Raw genomic sequence first — 17,385 nt, 5'->3', positions numbered from 1 at the left:
TTGCATCATTTTATTGTAATTGATGATCTGACCACCTATACTGTGAGATAAATTTAAATAGGAGTTTTTCATTTCACATTTTCAAGTTCTGCAGAGGGTCTGTCCGGCATCGACACCTCCCGCTGGAAAGATCCAGAACAGACTCTCTTTGGAGTTCATGAGCAGGAGACCATCAACACCCACCTGAACTGTGGCATGAACAGCCTCTGGCACCTGATACTTCAACTCATTAGCCGTTTGCTGAGATTTTGGCAACAGGAACGGGTAGGACAGGGATCGGTATTTGGGCTTCATAATCTGGGAAAAGAAAAAAATCCTTTAAGAGACTGAAACATAGCAAAGTAACACAGAAAATATAAAATGCATGCCTGGGGGAGGGCACGTGGATGAGGAAGGCGCTGTAGTTATTTCTGTGCCCCCAGTGATGCCCACACCCCACCTTGGTGAAGTTCCAGCGCTGGATGAAGTGTCGGGCGACATCTCGTGCTGCTTTGCCATGCACCACGGAGGCGATGTCGTGCCAGGGCATCCTCGGGGTGGTGTATCTGTCGATGAAGTCTGTGGGATAGGAAAACATGTCTGGACTTCAAAGGAAAGAAATGTGAAAAAGTGCAGCATCCCCCTCCTCAAATTGAAGTTTCTGGGACATGGCACCAAGGGCTGTGCAGATGAATTTAGATCTACCATGCAATTGCCTGCAGTCTAAGTCCATGGACCGTAACCACATAATTGGCCCTAGAAGTTCTCAAAGCGAGTTTTGCTGCTTCTTCCTAACAGCCAAACCAAAATAGTCTCATTATCTCTGTCTCAGAAGCGTGAAAAAAAGAATACATTTGGAGACTGAAAAGGTGCAGAACAGGGTGTAGGGGAAAGTAATAACTTCCAAGGTACAAAGGCACTTACCAGCAAAAGGCTTGTCAAGTTGAACCCAGTCTTTAAAGACAAAGTTGCAATAGTCTTTTCCGTGCCAGAACCTGGTTTCCCCAAGCAGCTCACCAACACCCGTTTTCATGCTGCGGATGGATCCTTTATCTGTCACAGGCAAACGAGATCACAAAAACACAGAAAGTCACGGCTGTCCATCACACATTGTTGGTGAGAGAGCCACTGCCATGGAAAAGCACTGGCGGGACCTGCCTGTCCCAGCTGGCTGAAGATGGTTTCTCTCCAGGCTTCCCGGTGTTTTGAAGCATGCATGTTAGTACTTTTTTCATCCCTATTTTAATGTGTTATACAATCAGGACAGGTTATATATATATGAGTCTGTTATGGAAACAAAAAAAGTAGATGCTGAATTCTCTCTACATGGGAACTAAAAAATTACCTTAGAATAATTTGTCTTTCCATTGTCCTATGACACCTAAATGTCACCACATGGGACTCCACTCCCAGCTGTGACTGGCTTTAGTGGATATATGTACAGGTATATCACATGTATCATCCACTTAATATATTTTACAAAACTAATGAACTAATTCCAAGTTCTCTGCTAGAGGGTTTATGATTTTGACTCTATAGCAGGGTGTATCTCCTCCAACAGAAGTCAGTCCTTATAAACTAAAATGAGATGATGGAACATGAAATTTTTAATCATTTAATATGGCAGGTTTTGTTTGGTTTATTTTGTTTTTCTGAATAATAATAATGTCATCTTTTGATACCATTTTACATGTTGAACAAAGGGACCCTGAATTCCAAGCCGATGATGATTAAAAAAGGCCTACAATATTGTCAGAGATACCTTAGGGACATGGTTTAGTGACAGTACTAGGTTAATGGTTGGAACTGATGATCTTGAGGGTCTCTTCCAACCAAAATGGTTCTACGATTCCCTCCTAACAGGATCTCTTTTCTAGAGCACATCTTTCGGGTGCAGAGTGAACTCTTTTTCCTCTCTCCTAAGAAAGCCAAAAATGTTGGCCTACCATAAATATTTAACTAGCTTTATTTCCTGACCCTGAGAGCAGCCTTCATCTACTGTACCAAATATTAGTGCAGTAATTACACAGTAACATGCCAGTAGCAGAAGCCTTCTTCTAACCCAACCACATCACCAGGTAACCACAAAAACCCTTTAGGACCAAAAAAAAAAATAATAACTTTCAGTCACCAACAAAATACACATTGGCAGTGCAGCAAGACAGGTTAACACAAAGCAAGCCCTGCCACCCCAGCCAAGCCATGCCAGACACGCCATGCGGCAGGAATGCTCCGCAGCTGTATCAGGGAGCAGGAGCTTCTAGTGAGAGTCCAGGTGGAGCTGGGGAACTGCTGACTCAGCACATTTGAATGGGAATGGGTGGGACACACCGTCCTGCCAAAACATTTTTCAATGACTGACATTGACTCATGGATGAGCATGACGTGACCACAGGGGAGACCACACTTCATTTCCACGAAGCAAATGCACCTCTTCCTTGTTACCTGCCACTACTTGATAACCAATATTTTATAATCGGCAATTAGTGCCTTAGAGGAAGAAGCTGGCAAGAGGAGGATGTTGAAGAACTGCTCCTCACCCCATATCAGAGCTCAAAGGTACCTCGATGAGGTACCATACTGAGACAGGTCCTTTCAACCTCGGTCTAGAGGGTCAGAACAGCTCAGAGCTCATAACCACCTGACTCCTTTCTCAATCGAGTATGTTTTAATGGATCTTAATAAGGGGCAAAAGCAGGAGGGTCCCCCAAGTCTTCATCCAAACACAGGTTTCCTCTCTCTGCTTGCATTTCTCCTCCTGCATCAGACTTATCTTAAAATATCCAGTGCAGAAGTCCTCAATTCCAGTAACAAGCCCCTTTTCTTTACAAGAAGAGAACTGCTGAAATAAGCATATACCAGAATCAGATCTTTTTCCTCAACTGTTCCCTGCTATTTTTATTGCCTTTTTTTTGTGGGGGGGGGGGGGTTGGGGGGGAGGAGGGAGGAGGGGTGGGCAGGGTGAATTTGTTGTGTTGGGCTTTTTGATTTGGTTTTACATTATTATTTACACTGCAGTTTTGCAGCTTCTGGAGAAGGCTCTTCCACCAGTAGTCCTCAGAGGGGTGCTAAAGATGCTGGGAGAACAAGCAGCTAAGGCTGATCCTGGCACCCAACCTAACTCTCACCAGCGTTACAGAGCAAAAACATCGGCAGCTGAAGCCTGAAGGGATCTGCACCTCTGCCTTCCACCACTTACCCTCCCGAGGCTCAGCGAGCCCCTGTTTGGATTCAGTGTGGTGATGGAACATTTTCAGATGGGGCTTTAAGCTCTGGATTATATTCGGTTGACTTCTAGTGGGGTTACAGTAACCTGCAGAAAGTCAAGATGCTCTATTTATGGCAAATGCACACGTCCACTTCTGCCATACTGCTGCTGGATCCTGTCTGAATACACCTTGTGTGACAGGAGCTCAGATGAGACATCAGTTTGCTGAAACTACAAGTGACCAACAGACAAAGGACTAAATTCAAGACCTGGCTGGTTTAAATCAAATACGTTGAAATAGCAAAGCCATGGCTATGTCCTGAGGTGACTGCAAACAATGCTCCAGCAAGGCTTCCTCCGGCCTGAGGTAGGAGTGAGGTCTGCAGGGAGGGATGGAAACTCAGATAAGTGCCCAACCTCAAGCAATATAGAGCTTCAGGAGCTGAGGACTTCAGAAACAGATTTCAGGAAGGACTCCATGCTGGAACAGATGTCACGCTGATCCTTGTAACTTTAGCTTTGAACTTACTTTCAATGTGAGGAATTAAAAGCTGCATTCAGATATTCAGCTGTTGAATAGTCTCACCTCTCTAGTAAGTGGGTAAACTGGGAATATTTCCATTTAAGTGAACTGATTTAAACCTAGGTAACACTAGCCTACAAGAGGGGATAATCACATTCTGAAATTGTTTCTCTCATTATAATAAATATAAGTTGAAAAATGAAAGATTCAGCTCTGCCTTGCAGAACAAATTTTCCAGCAGTATAAACATTAGATATCGTATACACTATATCACATAATCTAATGGCTCATGACAATTCCTAATTAACTAAATGCAAATCCACCTAAAGCTTTTCTTGTATATTTTGCAGTGATACGAATTTATTTATTGACTACAAAGTTATTCTTCTGATAGTTAAGAAATTCATCAACTTTTCTCCCTTACAAAGAACACATTATGCTAGATATTATGTGAATCTGTGTGTACACCCACCCACCCACCTCCATACATGCTTTATATGTTTTTTAGTTGAAAAACATTACTTACTTGATTCACTGTCTATGCTGCTGACGCTGTCAGCATGGTGTATGCCATGCTTATGGAGATGCTTGTAAATACTGAAACTTGAAAACTTTTTGGGTTTGCCTATTCCTTTCATTTTTGATGTGTCTGGGGCATCATCAGCATTTCTCTGGAGCAAGTGGTTTTCTGGGGACGGAGCTTGAGATTGCAGGGGGACACGTTCAGACGGCTCCGCTGCAGACTTAAAAGACACAAGACATTGCTGTAGGTGATTTACAGACACATTCCCATTTAATTACAGATTATCATGCATATCAATGCTCAGAAACAACCAGAAGCCAAGTTTTGCTCTGTGACAAAGACAGACTTCTGTGGGAACTACAAATGCTTTTGAGGGAGTCTGTACCAAGGAAGCACTTGACAGAAAACCCCATTAATGCTAACAGTACCTTCTTCAATCCTATACATTTACTCTGGATTATTACTCCCCTTGAAATTCTCATAAATCTAGACCTCTTTACATGTTTTAGAGATCTTCGGATGCATACAGACCCATGTTAACAGAAAGCTCAGAAGAAGGCACCTGCTGAGGGTCTGAACATCCAGAAGTCTAGGCACTCCACGAGTGCCTACTGTGCATTTCTAGCTAGGTTTTATTAAGAATGTCATCTCCAAATTGTGCTCCAGGGGAAACCTAGCTGTCTGTCTCCATGCGTTAGCAAGGGCTGGTCAGGATCTAGTCCTAAAGAGTCATTTGATGTGCAGATACCTCCTCCTTCCCATTACTATTCATCTTTAAACCTCCTAAACCCAACCCTACACTCAGAAGCAGTTACATCCTCATTACAAACCTGACACACCGATGGTGAAGGTGGCCACGAGATGAAGAAAGCTCCCTTACCGCCAGGTTGGTCGATGACACCGACTTCACCGCCGTCATTCGTTTCACGCTGCCCACGTCCGTCAGGCGATGCTCATCATCGTCCCACCTGCCATATGCCAGGTCAATGCCACCCACAAACGCCACAGACTGGTCAATGATGACAAGCTTCTCGTGGTGGGCCCAGAGGTACACAGAGGAGGACACATGGTCTGGGTGTCTCATCACCTGAGGGGAGAACGAGAACCCAAGGTCAGTCTCATGACCCAATTCACACCTCCAGAGAGCTGCTCAGCTTTTTTTGGCTGCTCAGAATGACAGGGAAACACTGGAGTTTTTAAAAGATGCATCCACACAGACTGCTGGGATTATTGAAGCTACGTGGCTCCCCCTGAGTTGGGTGTAGTTCCCAAGCAGCAGTGGTTACTGATGTTGGGACAGGTCACACTTATAACAACAGTGTGCATAAGAGGACCATAGTCAAGGAAACTGTTTCAACAAATAAATCACACTTTCAGTAGAGCTATAATAGCTGAGCTTTCAAACACAGAGCTTGTTCTAAAAGAAAACAACATATTGGTGATCTGACTCACTTCTTCAGTTGTTGCCACTACATAAGTGAAACGAGAAGTTGGCTTGTTTTTTCCTCATTTAAAATCAGCAAGTCGCTTGGCATTTGTTTATGAGATTCTTTTTGACATGTGTTTATGGTAAAATAATTCCGATATCTAAGCATAGAGTGTATGGTTTTATTTTTTATGTTAAGGTAGAGCCATTAGACCAGCTTCTTGGGGAAAAAAGCTAGAGAGTTACACCTGGCTGCTCCCAAAATCTGTTACACAAATAGCTTATATCTCCCAGTTTCACCTTCCAGTCTTGCTGTGAAGATGGTGATGAATGGATGGTTCTCTTCACCGTGACAACTGATCAAGTGATAATAAATCTATTATTCTAGCAGTTTGTTAGCCACTCTCATGCATAATATATATCTTATTGCTCATTAAAATGTGTATGTCTCTAATTTCAAGATACTGGATCTAGCCTTATTGACCGGTTCATCTGCCACATCCCATTTTCTGCTCGATGGCAGAGCAGCAGTGTAACAGCACAGGACAGCACGATGCTGTTTATTTATGATGGGAACGTAAACATCCAGTGTTGAATCGTCATCTGTGTACGAACAGAAATGCCGAAATGAGACAACATTCTCAAAATGTAATTTTCCATTTGATGTAACCCCATTAACTTGTCACATGAAATATGTTTCCTGTGAATTAGATGAATAGTTGCTTTGGCAAGTCTAAATCAAGCAATTTTATGTTCAATTATAACCTAAAGAAACGAAGTTGCCAGATGCGGCAATCACTGTATGGGTAATGTCTTCTTGGGCTATTCCCACTGTAATGGTGGGAAACACTGTTCTTCCAGTTCACACCCAAATACACTGAGGGTCAACATCAGCTATCGAGGGCAAATGAATGCAAACGTCCTTCATACAACTGCCCGATGCACAGTTACCTTAATGTTTGGATGGAGGCGCATGAGCGTCCGCTTGCTGTATTCACTGTTGATCCCTAGGGCAAGCTCCACTTCTTTGTACAGCATAACAAAAATCCTCACTCCTTGTTGCTGTCAGAAATGAGAAGAAACACACGGCATGCAGGTGTTTTAATGGACAAAGGCAACTTCTGAAGCAGGGAAAAGCTAAGAGGCAGCAAGCATGTTGTGCCTACAGACAGAAATGCAGGCTGAAGTTATTTTTCCTTAGTTATTCTCTTCCAGATGCAGCATGTTGGCCCCACAGCATGCTTAGGAAAGGTCTTCAGCCTCCAGAGAAAGGTTCAGTATCTGGATTAACGTGTAAAGAGTGGAGCCATGCCGAAACACATCAACAGGTCATTCTTACAGTTGCTCCTTTTAAACATCTTTTGAGGTAAAATTTTGAAAAGGTGATTCAGCTCAGTTTTCTGCTGTTTCATGTTGCCCTGAGGTTTGCCTATAGCTACCAGCATCTGCAAGACAACAATACCAGTGTGGTCATATGGACATCCCTCTCCTAAAGGGAATGTCATCAACACAACACCAGCAAACAAGTTTTTTTCTGCTGGTAGAGCCAAATAAGCTCCTGGAATACAATGAGCAGTGCTCAAAGGATGGTGCTTTCCATGAGCAGAATGTCATCTGCAGGAGAGTTCCTAAGGACACTTGTTAAAGCACTTTAAAAACTGCCAAATACTTCCCAAACCTCAGCAGATGCTGGTCACACACTAGGACACCTTCAGTTGCCAAAAACCAGCACGGTTTAAAATCCTGAAGTAGAGTCTGCCAGCTTAAACCTGGGACCTAAACTTTTCACAGCCTTTTAAGTTCCTATTCCCATGAAGCTGCTACTGAGAGCTCAAGCAGTCTCCAAATTGTGGAGGATATTCTGCTCCCCAGGGCACTCAGAGAAGCCCCGGGTAGCCCTGTATATACATAAAGGACAGCCATACCCCAACACAGACACCAGCCTGCCAACCGCTCTGCCAAACCAAGGAAATGCCACAAGTGAGAAAGCAGGCAAGTATTTCCAGGAACTAACCTTAAAACACTTCTCTCTCTTACAAGGTATTTATAGCCATAGGAAAATCCATGTCAACATGACAAACAAAGCCAAATTCTTCCAGCGAGTTTGCCCTGTGGCAGCTTGCCAGAACATAAGACTACAAATCAACAACAGTCAGACACAAAAAACTCTTTTTTTCTAGGGATGCAGAGGGGCGAAGACTGCGATTACAACTGGTTTGGAAGGGGAGGGAGGCAAAGACGACTTTGGGACGTCCACCTGACTTCTGCCCTTCTACCACATTACGAGTTCAAGAGACCTCCCTGGCCGCGATTTCCTTCCTGACTCACCGCTCATGTGGGACAAACCACCATTCCCAGCCCTGCCGTTATCAGGGGTTGGGTGAAGAACTGAAGATCAGCCACATTCACAAACACACCATGCTCAGCTTCTCTGCCTGACTCACTTGGCCCCATGAAACTTGCTCTCTATAATCTGGATCCAGACATGTAATTGGAAAGCAGAGTACAGCCAGCAACAAAATAAACTGTTTTCTGAGATGAAAATGCTCAAAGAGAAACAAAGGTTGTAGTTGCAGTTGCTCATATCTCAACATGCTGCACAAGAAAGGAGAGTGTGCAATAGCACAGAGCTTTGTATGGGAATCCTGAACAGGAGGTTCAGGGAAGGCACCAAGTCAGCTGCAGGTCTGAGCTTTTCTGTTCATGAGGAACAGCAACAGCAGAGAAGGAGAAATTAAAACAGAGAGGGGAAAAAAGCCTTATCAAGTTTATACAAGCATTTGCTTACTGAACATGGGCATTTATGAACTCAGATAACATGGCAATGCAAACAGGAGTCCAAGTCTCTGAGTCATGTAAACAAGTTGAACACCACAGTCCAGCTCTGGGGAACGTGATTCCACTTGTTTTTTTTCCCATGCTTTGCTGAAGCTCTTTCCACACATCCCTTCTCCACGGCAATGCACCAGGACTCTCAAGACCAGAGTCTCCACCTGAGAAGGGACAGGCAGGGAGGGGACACCTGATCCTCCTCCTCTTAGGGGCCCCAAGAGCCATGAGAATATATATAGAAAGGGGTGGGTAGAAACAAAGGAAACCAGGAGACATACACGCAATAAGAGGCAGCTACCAAAAGATTTAAATATTTTCTAATCATATAAGTTATCCTTGGAAATAAAAATAATAATAATAATAAAAACAAAAATGCCTTTCAGGCTTTGGCTTTTCTTACCACTAAAATTCATTATTACCAATGTTAGCAGCTGTGAAAGGACAAGAAGAGCTTTGGGCAGCCTGGTCCAGGCAGGATCAGGGCAAGGGAGGCTCCACCAGGGATAACAGGGCTGGGGAACACCAGGACAATGTTTAATGTCAACAGGCACTTCTTCACTATAGCAAAGAATGATGGGTGAACAGCAAGAACACCAGTTCTTTAGTGTCTAGTTGTAGCAAGGACCTATACAATGTATGAAGCATGGAAAAGAAAAGCAAATGAGAAGGCTGTCGTGAGATAGCATGAACCTCTGGATGATACCAAGTGACTTTTTGCTAATGACATCCTTATTTTCTTGCCAGACTGACTGGGCCTTTCACAGCTTCAGCTTGGAAAGCCGCAGCACAGAGACACAGCACATAGTAATGACTGCCAGGATCTGCACAACAGTCACCTACAAATCATCTAAGAGCCACCAAAAGTGCTGAGTCTTTCCCATACCTCTGAATTACATGTGCCACAAGGAGAGCACCTGACAGCAACAGATCTTTGACCCCACCAGGAGCTAGGTAGTCATAATGCAAGGCTTAAGTGACCCAAACCTTGAAGGGTCAACGAGAGGGTCTAACCTTCTGCCTCTGAGCCTTTCCAAACACGAATGGAGAGAAAATCAAAACAAGTTGTTTTCTGAGGCCACCTGAAGTGAGGCTTGGCCAGCTCTAACTCTCATCGCTACCAAACCAATGGGTGCAAATGTTCCAGTCCCAGTATGACCCTATAACTGGGTGGGCACACAGGGCGAAGGTTGCACTTGGAGCTCACTTACTGCTTTCCGCTTGAGGATGCAGTCCAGCCGCCAGCGGTTTCCTTCCACAACAGGTCGTTTCATGAAGATTTCTGGGCTCAGCCTAAGAAAATAGAGGGGGTGGAAAAAAAACAGCATATGTAGTCTGCGAACAAAGTGTTGGCCTAAATAATCAACTTGGGAAGCAAAGAAATCAAAGTTTATATAAAGCGGATGTGAAGGCTCATGTCCCAAAGTGATGCGTTCTCCAATGTCATGCTCTTTGTTTTTTAATAACAGAGAATTATAGAGGGCAGGAGACATGTCCAGCATATTCATCTTGGTATTCAACAACCCATGAGACCAAATTTAACGGTGATGTATAAATGGAAAAACTTGGACTCTATCTACGGAAGAAAGATGCAACGAAAGAAAGTCCCAAGGCAGATTGGAAAGAAATGTGTAGATGTAAGAAAATAAATAGAAGTGGGATTTCAGTTCTCCTGGTACTTAAGCTGAGCAGAATAGATTTGTGCTCCATTCTCCTTCCTGCCTAAAGACAAAGCAATATGATCTCTCAACAGGACATTTTATTGATTCATAGCTTTAATGATAACAAGGAATAATTAAGCAATCTCCTCTAACTCCTGCACAGGAAGGTGACAGAATTTAATTCCTCTACTTTTGTACTGAGCATGAGAACTTGTGCTTGATTAAAGCATATTGTTACATCCTAAACACATGCTTAGAAAACAGCATTTATATCTGAAAGTTGGAGTTTAAGATAAGTTTTGCAATTCCAAGATACATTAACAATTCTCTGAATAAAATGTTACGAGGCAATGCATCTGAAATGCAATTTTGGCATTAATACCTGATTGTACCACATGGGGATCCAGAAACACTGGGTTTATCTGTGGTCGCATTAGGAAACAGTCTTGCCCCAGTAAAAGTTAGAGAGTTTAGTTTTCTCATAATTGCTACCTAAGAGTTAATCCTCCCAGTTCCTATGTGCAGTAGATTAGTAGCAAGATGTTCATTTTACAGATGGAGAAAGAGGAGCACATAAATGTGCCCAAGGTTAGACAGATCAACCTCCACAAAAGCAAAACATAGGCAGCTGCAACCGGTGTCCAGCCAAGAAACTCTGCCCCGAGCCTGTGAGAACACCCTTTTCCTGCCTCAAACAGGAAAGAGAGCACTGCACAAACATACTGAATTACTAGTTAAGAAGGGTGCAGAGCCAGGTCTGTCAGCAGCCACACAGCTCAGGGAAGGGATGACAAAACTCCCCCTCCATTGTCTGGCAGGTCAAAATCACACCCCCCAAGATGCTCTCATCACTGGCACGAGACTTCCCAGAACACTGAGGAGGAGCTGAAAGGATGGTCCCAGGCAAAATCACATGGGAAGAGCACTGTCAGAGCTGTTTGAGTATCCATGTTCCCTTATACACCAAAAAACATTCTTATCTCTTGGATTTGCAGTGATTTACACTCCTGACTTGCACCACAAGCCATAACATTTTTAATTCAGGTGGTGCCTTTGTGCCATTTCAGGCCTTTCCATGGAAGGAGACAACTAAGCTGTTGATTTCAAGCATGCGCTTTTGCTGCCAGCCCTCCTGAAAAGGCCTTTGAATACAAAACAAGGAGATGTTTGGGTGTGCTGCCAAACCATCTGGCCACACGGCTCGCTGCCATGCCGTAGGGCCTCCCAACAGTGTCGCATTGTCGGGAACGTCCTGAGAGAGATGCTTGGTCAACATCCAAATATCTAAGTACGCACCACCAATCTGTGATGAAAATTTCCTCCTTCGCAGCTTCCATGGCATTTGCGACGTCTTCAAAGTACCACTTAGCATTGACATACCTGTAAAAGCAAACACAGCGCAAAGATTTAGGTTTCCTTCTCCTTCATTAAATAAAGCCCGTAGCTGAAGACCGACAAGGTTCTGTGTTAAATGACATTTACATCATCTTCTAAAACGCAAACCTAATTTTGAGAATTAGGGAGAATTTCATGCTGCTACGAGTAGCTTAATGAAATAGCACAATAAGAGATTATTAAGTGCCACTTTGTACTTCTGCCAACCACACGCAATGTTCTCGGGTTTTGCTTGATGTGCAAGCTAGGTTTGAGTCTCAGGAAAGGATGGCAGAGTGGTGTTTGCCTTGATTTATGGCAATTATTTGGGCAGCGATTGCTGCAGGGCAGAAGCTGCAGTGAGAGCAATATGAGGGTTTGGTTCCAGCTAGAAGCAATTTTTTTGAGGCGCTTCCGGGAATGCCTTAGTGCAATTAGGTTACACAACAGACAAGAGGATTTGTTGGAGGATTTCTCATGGGAATGCTGTATGTATAAAGACCAGTCACTCTCAGACAATACCCAAATTTGCATTTGCTGATTCTCTTTCATTGCAAAGCCAATCTGCAAGGCCTGAATCTGATGCTGCTCCTCAATCAGATGAGTGACATTTCCATCTGAACACATCCGTGCTGCCTGGAAGGGCAATACTTCACTACAGGATGAGAATTAGCCTTGCAAATGCTGTGAGCAGGACATATCTTGCATTTCAGAGCATGAAGGACGTGACCAGACCATCAGCTGCAGAGGAGCGCAGGCAGGACAGGCTGCAGCACAGCTGCTCCAGGAGGGAGCAATAGACAAGGGAGCAGCCAAACAGGCAAAAGTTTTCAATAGCATCTGCCTTTACATGGCCTTAAAACCCAGAGCCCAAAGACCTAAACCCTTCAGAAACAGTGTTTCCAGAATCAGAAACTGGGGTAAAATTGAAGCCAGGAATGTCTTTGTGAAAGAGTATTTCTGTTTTTAACTCATAAGCATCCTTTCAATTAAATGTGCATCAAAACATAATTTTTATCTTTACAATAATAAATACCAAACATGCTCAAATTCAAATGAAACCTGATGTTTCAGAATGCTATTAGCTGTGATGCAAAGGATCAAAGCACTCCTGTCAACAGTACTGCTATTCTGTTCTTAGTGAAGAAAGTCTCATTTTTTGCAACTTGTCTAATTATCATCAATCTTTACAGCTACCAAACGCAACCAGCTCTGTCCATCAGACCTGGGCTAACGCAGGCAGGCGTGTGCTATCACCACAGCAGGTGACAGCACCCAGGACACTGTGACATGGTCCTCACCACTTGGCCAGCGTGTTCTCCTGCACAGCTGCGTAGGAGCCGAAGCGATGCTCCTTGAGGAAGGCCTTGCCGTGCTTCTGAACGAACTCGTCGATGCCCTGTCTCCACCACTGGGCATGTCTGTAGCTGTTACACTTCAAAATCAGCGACCTGTAAAACAGAAGGTGTGTGAGGCAGGATGCTGAAGCTGTGCACATTTAATTGGGCTGCTCCTCGCTGTCTGCTCACGTTGATGAATACACCTCTGTCAGTCATGTTTTATTTAAGCAAGAAGTAAGGAATAGCAAAGGTCTTTGCTGTTTTGTCTGCACAAGAATAAATCAGCACTGAACTGATCCAAGTGACTACCACAGTGTTGCTCTGCTGAGTATAAAAAAAAAATCCACCAATCCACCAGATTTAAACTAAGAGCATCAGCTTAACTTGGAGAAGAGTTGGACCTAGTTTATGATATATTTTTCAAAAGATGAATTTATACTGTATGCTACCATAAAAATATTAAATACCTCTTTATCCCAACTAGTATATCTTTTGGGTAACAGGGAGGTTGGACTAGATGACCTTTGAAGGTCCCTTCCAACTCAAACTATTCTATGATTCTATTCTAATACTCCAATTGGGATGCAGAGGAATGTGTCCCTGCTTGCAGCACAGAGGAACAGAGTGCCTAGAAAATTACTGTGAGCAACCACTGCAAAAACAGACCACACAACCCAGCGTTCACTGTACCCCCAGGCCTGAGCAAGAACCGCAGGGATGGACAAACAGCAGCTGAGGCTCCAAATGCCTCATTAAGACATCGGAAACAATTAGCTTTACGGGCCAAATCCCCAGCAGGTATAAACACACCAGCAGCTGCTCCACGGCAGCTCCCACACCTTGTTAAGCCCTCCCAGAGCAAAGCATCAATTCTTCCTTAAAAACGCAAAAGCAAAGGGGGGAAAAAAAAAAAAAAAAAGAAAACGTCAAAACAAAGACTCTATTTCTTACCTAGAGAGATTGTCGATCTGCAACCCGTATTTAGTTTCTGTTTCTTTCTGGCCTATTTTAATGTTGAATTCCTTATCTACCAGCAGGACAAAGGCGATGGCCCCTGAGTCTGGCTTCATGTAGAGCAGGAAAGAGTCCTTCACCACCAGCCACCTGTACGGGCACAGCAACCAGGTCACTTGTGGTTCCCCCATGCTGCTCTTCAACACATGAGCTATGAAAAACTAATGAAGTGTAAAGGTGTTTCCTTCAAAACAAGTGCAAATCATTCATCAGGGAAAGGGAAGAAATCAACTAAGTCAAAATTTCTTTTCAGGTGCTAGTCCAGTGTACGGTTTTCTTGAGCAAAAGTGTGCCTATTTTATGAACCTGGGTAATGAGTTTGGATTCAATATAAAACTTTCAGAGTTATTTGCATGACTCCTTTGTACAGCAGTCTTTGAAAATATGTGGTTTTCTGTCTAACAAAATCAGTGAGACCCTCCCTGCTCACAAACCTCCCAGCCAGGGGCTCCAGCACTGGGCAAGGTGCAACAAAGATTCTTATTTTTATTCAGCTTGTATGCTATGCAGAGGCAATAAGAGAATTACTTGACATTTGTAACGTTATTTATGATGCTAGGATCACTTTAACTCCTATCAAAATATATAAATGAGAAAGCTTTTATTGCCAAGCAACAGGCACCCTGTTAGAAACACATGATGAGAGATGACCAGCAGGTTTTACTTAAATACCGTAGCCTGAAAGCAACTCTGGGAAAAAAAAAAGAAAAAACAAACAACACACATTTTACTGTGAATGGCATTTCTAATTTTTTCTCCCCCTGCGGCGTAGCTGGGGTAACCAGCCCCCTCTGTCCCACACAGGTCTCCACCACCAGACCTTCGCCTCATTCTTCTGCACACTCAGAAACACACAAAGCAACAGAAAATACCACAAAAATCTGTTCTTCCTTGTATCTTTAGTAACAGCCTCAGCTCCTCATCTACTTCCAGATCCCATATTTTTTCCTTTGCTTTCAGGGCTCTGAAAAAGTTATCCCAGCATCACCTCTCATTTGGTGCTAAAGTAACTTCCCCCTCTGCATTTGGCCCATGATTTCACTCCAAACATCCCCACAAAGTACATTTCCAAGCATTTGCCTTTCCGGTTTTCCCAGGTAGCTCTCCATGCCCTAAAATCCCCCACTTAAATAACCCTCGTTGTGAAATATTTCGTTATTTATGTATTTATTGATGCACAGGCTGTCAGTCCTGGCAGACCATGGCAGGGATTCGGTGCCCTCTTGTGTCACTCTGCACACAATCCCACTCAAACACTTCCATCCCCTTTTCACGCTCTAAGGGAAAATCTGCTTCTTTTTGTCAATTGAAGAAAGGAAGCTCAGAAAATGCAGCTAAAGCCTGGCCTGGGCAGTGTCACCAGCTGTGTCCTCTCCCAAAAGTCACGAAGCTCCCTGGGCGCTCCCGCAGCAGGGAAAGCTGGGCGCAGACCAGGGGATTAATGCCATTTCTGCCAGCTCAGTGCTGTAGGAAATCCCAGTTTTCCTCTGGAGCAACACATCCCTTCTATGAACTCCAAAGCAAGAGAAAAAAAAAAAACAAAACAAACACACACCATCCTCCACAGAGAAGGATCAGGAGAGAATATCCTCCAGACCCTTTTGATTTGAAAATCCATGGCTTTTGTAAAAACAAAACAAAACAAAACCAAACACAAACAAACAAACACACACAAGAATCTCTCTTGCAGACTTCTGGGGTGAAAAAGACAAATGAGGATTTTTGTATGTGTGACCGAGGAGCACAAAGCATCGCCACCTTTCCCCATCCCAGCAGTACCTCTTGGACCATCGGTAGCACATCCTTCCTTGGCCACAGCAGTTCAGGCCAGGGATGCGGTGGCCCCCAGAGCGCTTCATGATCAACCCTTCTCTGCAAGGACAGAAACATGGTCAGGAGGGGCAGCACGGCTCTCCTGGAGCCGCAGGAGAGCTCTCAGGTGGAGGATCCCTGATGAACCCTCAGCCCCTGGTCCCAGGGATGGCTTCTCCTGCCTCCACGTGTGCCTGAGCAGCCTCTGTACCACTGCCCTGAAAGCTGGAAACAGGGCAAAAATAACACTACAAAAGGATATCATGCAGATTTAAGGAGTGCAGGGCCCTGTTTTATAGCACAAGCATGAGAACAAGCAGGTCAAGACATTTCAGGGAGAGAAGTGGAGAAACCCCATGAGCCAGTCTGTGAGCTGCAGCCCATGTCTCACACAGCAGCCCCCTCAAAACTGTTTCTCAAAGCTGTAGCATTTCTGTCTCAACATTAATAATATTTTCTATCCGGATGGCAAAATATTTCCCCAGTCAGTTATTTGCAAGAAAGGAAAACTATCAATTTGAACAATATTTATTTAAAAGGCCCTGCTCTTTGTGAACTATAACTGACAAAGAGACAGCTCATGACTCACATGCCCTTTGGTCCCAGGTCATGGATGAATGACAGCTGGCTTACTCCAATGAACTCCATCTGGGGAAAGAGAAAAAAATTCCCCCATCTTTCATACTCTGAAATCCACAAAAGATTTTGCTTCATCAAAATAATGTCATAAAGATAGAACCTATAAAAGATCCTAAGCAGAAGCTACCCACCATCACCTAAACATCATCAAGACAACTAAAAAAAGTAGTTTGGTTGTGGGTTTTTTTTTTTTACTTATTGGTTTATTTTAAATGTACTCTGGAAAACACATTTCAGGCAGCCAGGACAATCAAGATCAAATGTATCACAGGGACCCACTGGTGTCCTCCCTCCTGGATTACTGGCTGAAACAAGGACTCGAGTTTGATGCTGTTTGGGGGCCTGAGTGAACCTGGCTGGTTACCCGAGTCCTCTTGTTTCTCCAGTGACCCCCATAGAAAGGCTGAAAGGGAATGAGCACACACATGCAGGGCTGAGAGAACCCCATTCCCTTTGAGTCCTCTACCCCATGGCCACACACCACATGGGGGTTCAGCCCCTCACAACCCACATGCATCCTCCAAGATCATCATGGCAGGTCACCCCTGCTCAGCGCTGTACACAGGCCATGGCCCCACCTAGCCCCAGGAGCCAAAAAGTCACAGCGGGGGCAGGAGAAGGAAAGTTCAAACACATTCCCCATGACTTCTGCTGGTCTTCAGAGCTGGCACATCCTGGGGCACCCACACGCTGTACTACCAGGTTTACCAGCAAATCTGAAATTGAAGCAACCTGTCTCACCGCGGCAACTCCTGCTTCAGCGGAGGTTGCAGAGGAACATACCAACAAGCAAAGCCAGTGAGAAAGCACAGCACAATTACATTAACCTCTAAAAATAGGACACCAGGCGATTTCAACTGAGCAGGCTTTTCTTGGCACAGCAGGACATTCCTGACAGTCTGGTGGTTATTAGCCCTGGGCCCCATTAGGAAGCAGAAACTCCTGCCCTGGGCATCCCGTGGAGGACAGGTCTGGGGCGGCGGCAGCTCTGAGAGGGAACTGCCTTGCACGGTGGAGGCTTGTCTGCACCCAGGCACTTTTAACTCAATTCTCGCAT

General features: G+C 44.3%; 1 protein-coding gene across 4 annotated transcripts in view; it reads right to left on the bottom strand.

Moving 5' to 3' along the window:
* PLD1 (phospholipase D1) overlaps positions 1-17,385 on the bottom strand; it is a 76,364-nt gene that overhangs the window by 21,734 nt on the left and 37,245 nt on the right. For 3 of the 4 annotated variants that reach the window (XM_065073844.1, XM_065073845.1, XM_005512011.3), the window contains 13 exons: positions 16,279-16,337; positions 15,657-15,749; positions 13,815-13,967; positions 12,825-12,974; positions 11,446-11,529; positions 9,700-9,781; positions 6,611-6,721; positions 5,114-5,320; positions 4,237-4,453; positions 3,179-3,292; positions 904-1,032; positions 440-558; positions 184-297 (listed from right to left, as the gene is read on the bottom strand). In XM_065073844.1, the coding sequence (XP_064929916.1) occupies positions 184-297; positions 440-558; positions 904-1,032; positions 3,179-3,292; positions 4,237-4,453; positions 5,114-5,320; positions 6,611-6,721; positions 9,700-9,781; positions 11,446-11,529; positions 12,825-12,974; positions 13,815-13,967; positions 15,657-15,749; positions 16,279-16,337 (1,632 nt within the window). The remainder of the gene's footprint in view (positions 1-183; positions 298-439; positions 559-903; positions 1,033-3,178; positions 3,293-4,236; positions 4,454-5,113; positions 5,321-6,610; positions 6,722-9,699; positions 9,782-11,445; positions 11,530-12,824; positions 12,975-13,814; positions 13,968-15,656; positions 15,750-16,278; positions 16,338-17,385) is intronic. The other variant, XM_065073846.1, reaches the window with a different exon arrangement.

The sequence above is a fragment of the Columba livia genome, chromosome 9 (assembly GCF_036013475.1).
Source record: "Columba livia isolate bColLiv1 breed racing homer chromosome 9, bColLiv1.pat.W.v2, whole genome shotgun sequence".
Classification (NCBI taxonomy): domain Eukaryota; kingdom Metazoa; phylum Chordata; class Aves; order Columbiformes; family Columbidae; genus Columba; species Columba livia.
The sequence above is the reverse complement of the archived record's forward strand: the minus strand, read 5'-3'. Positions and strand labels throughout refer to the sequence as shown.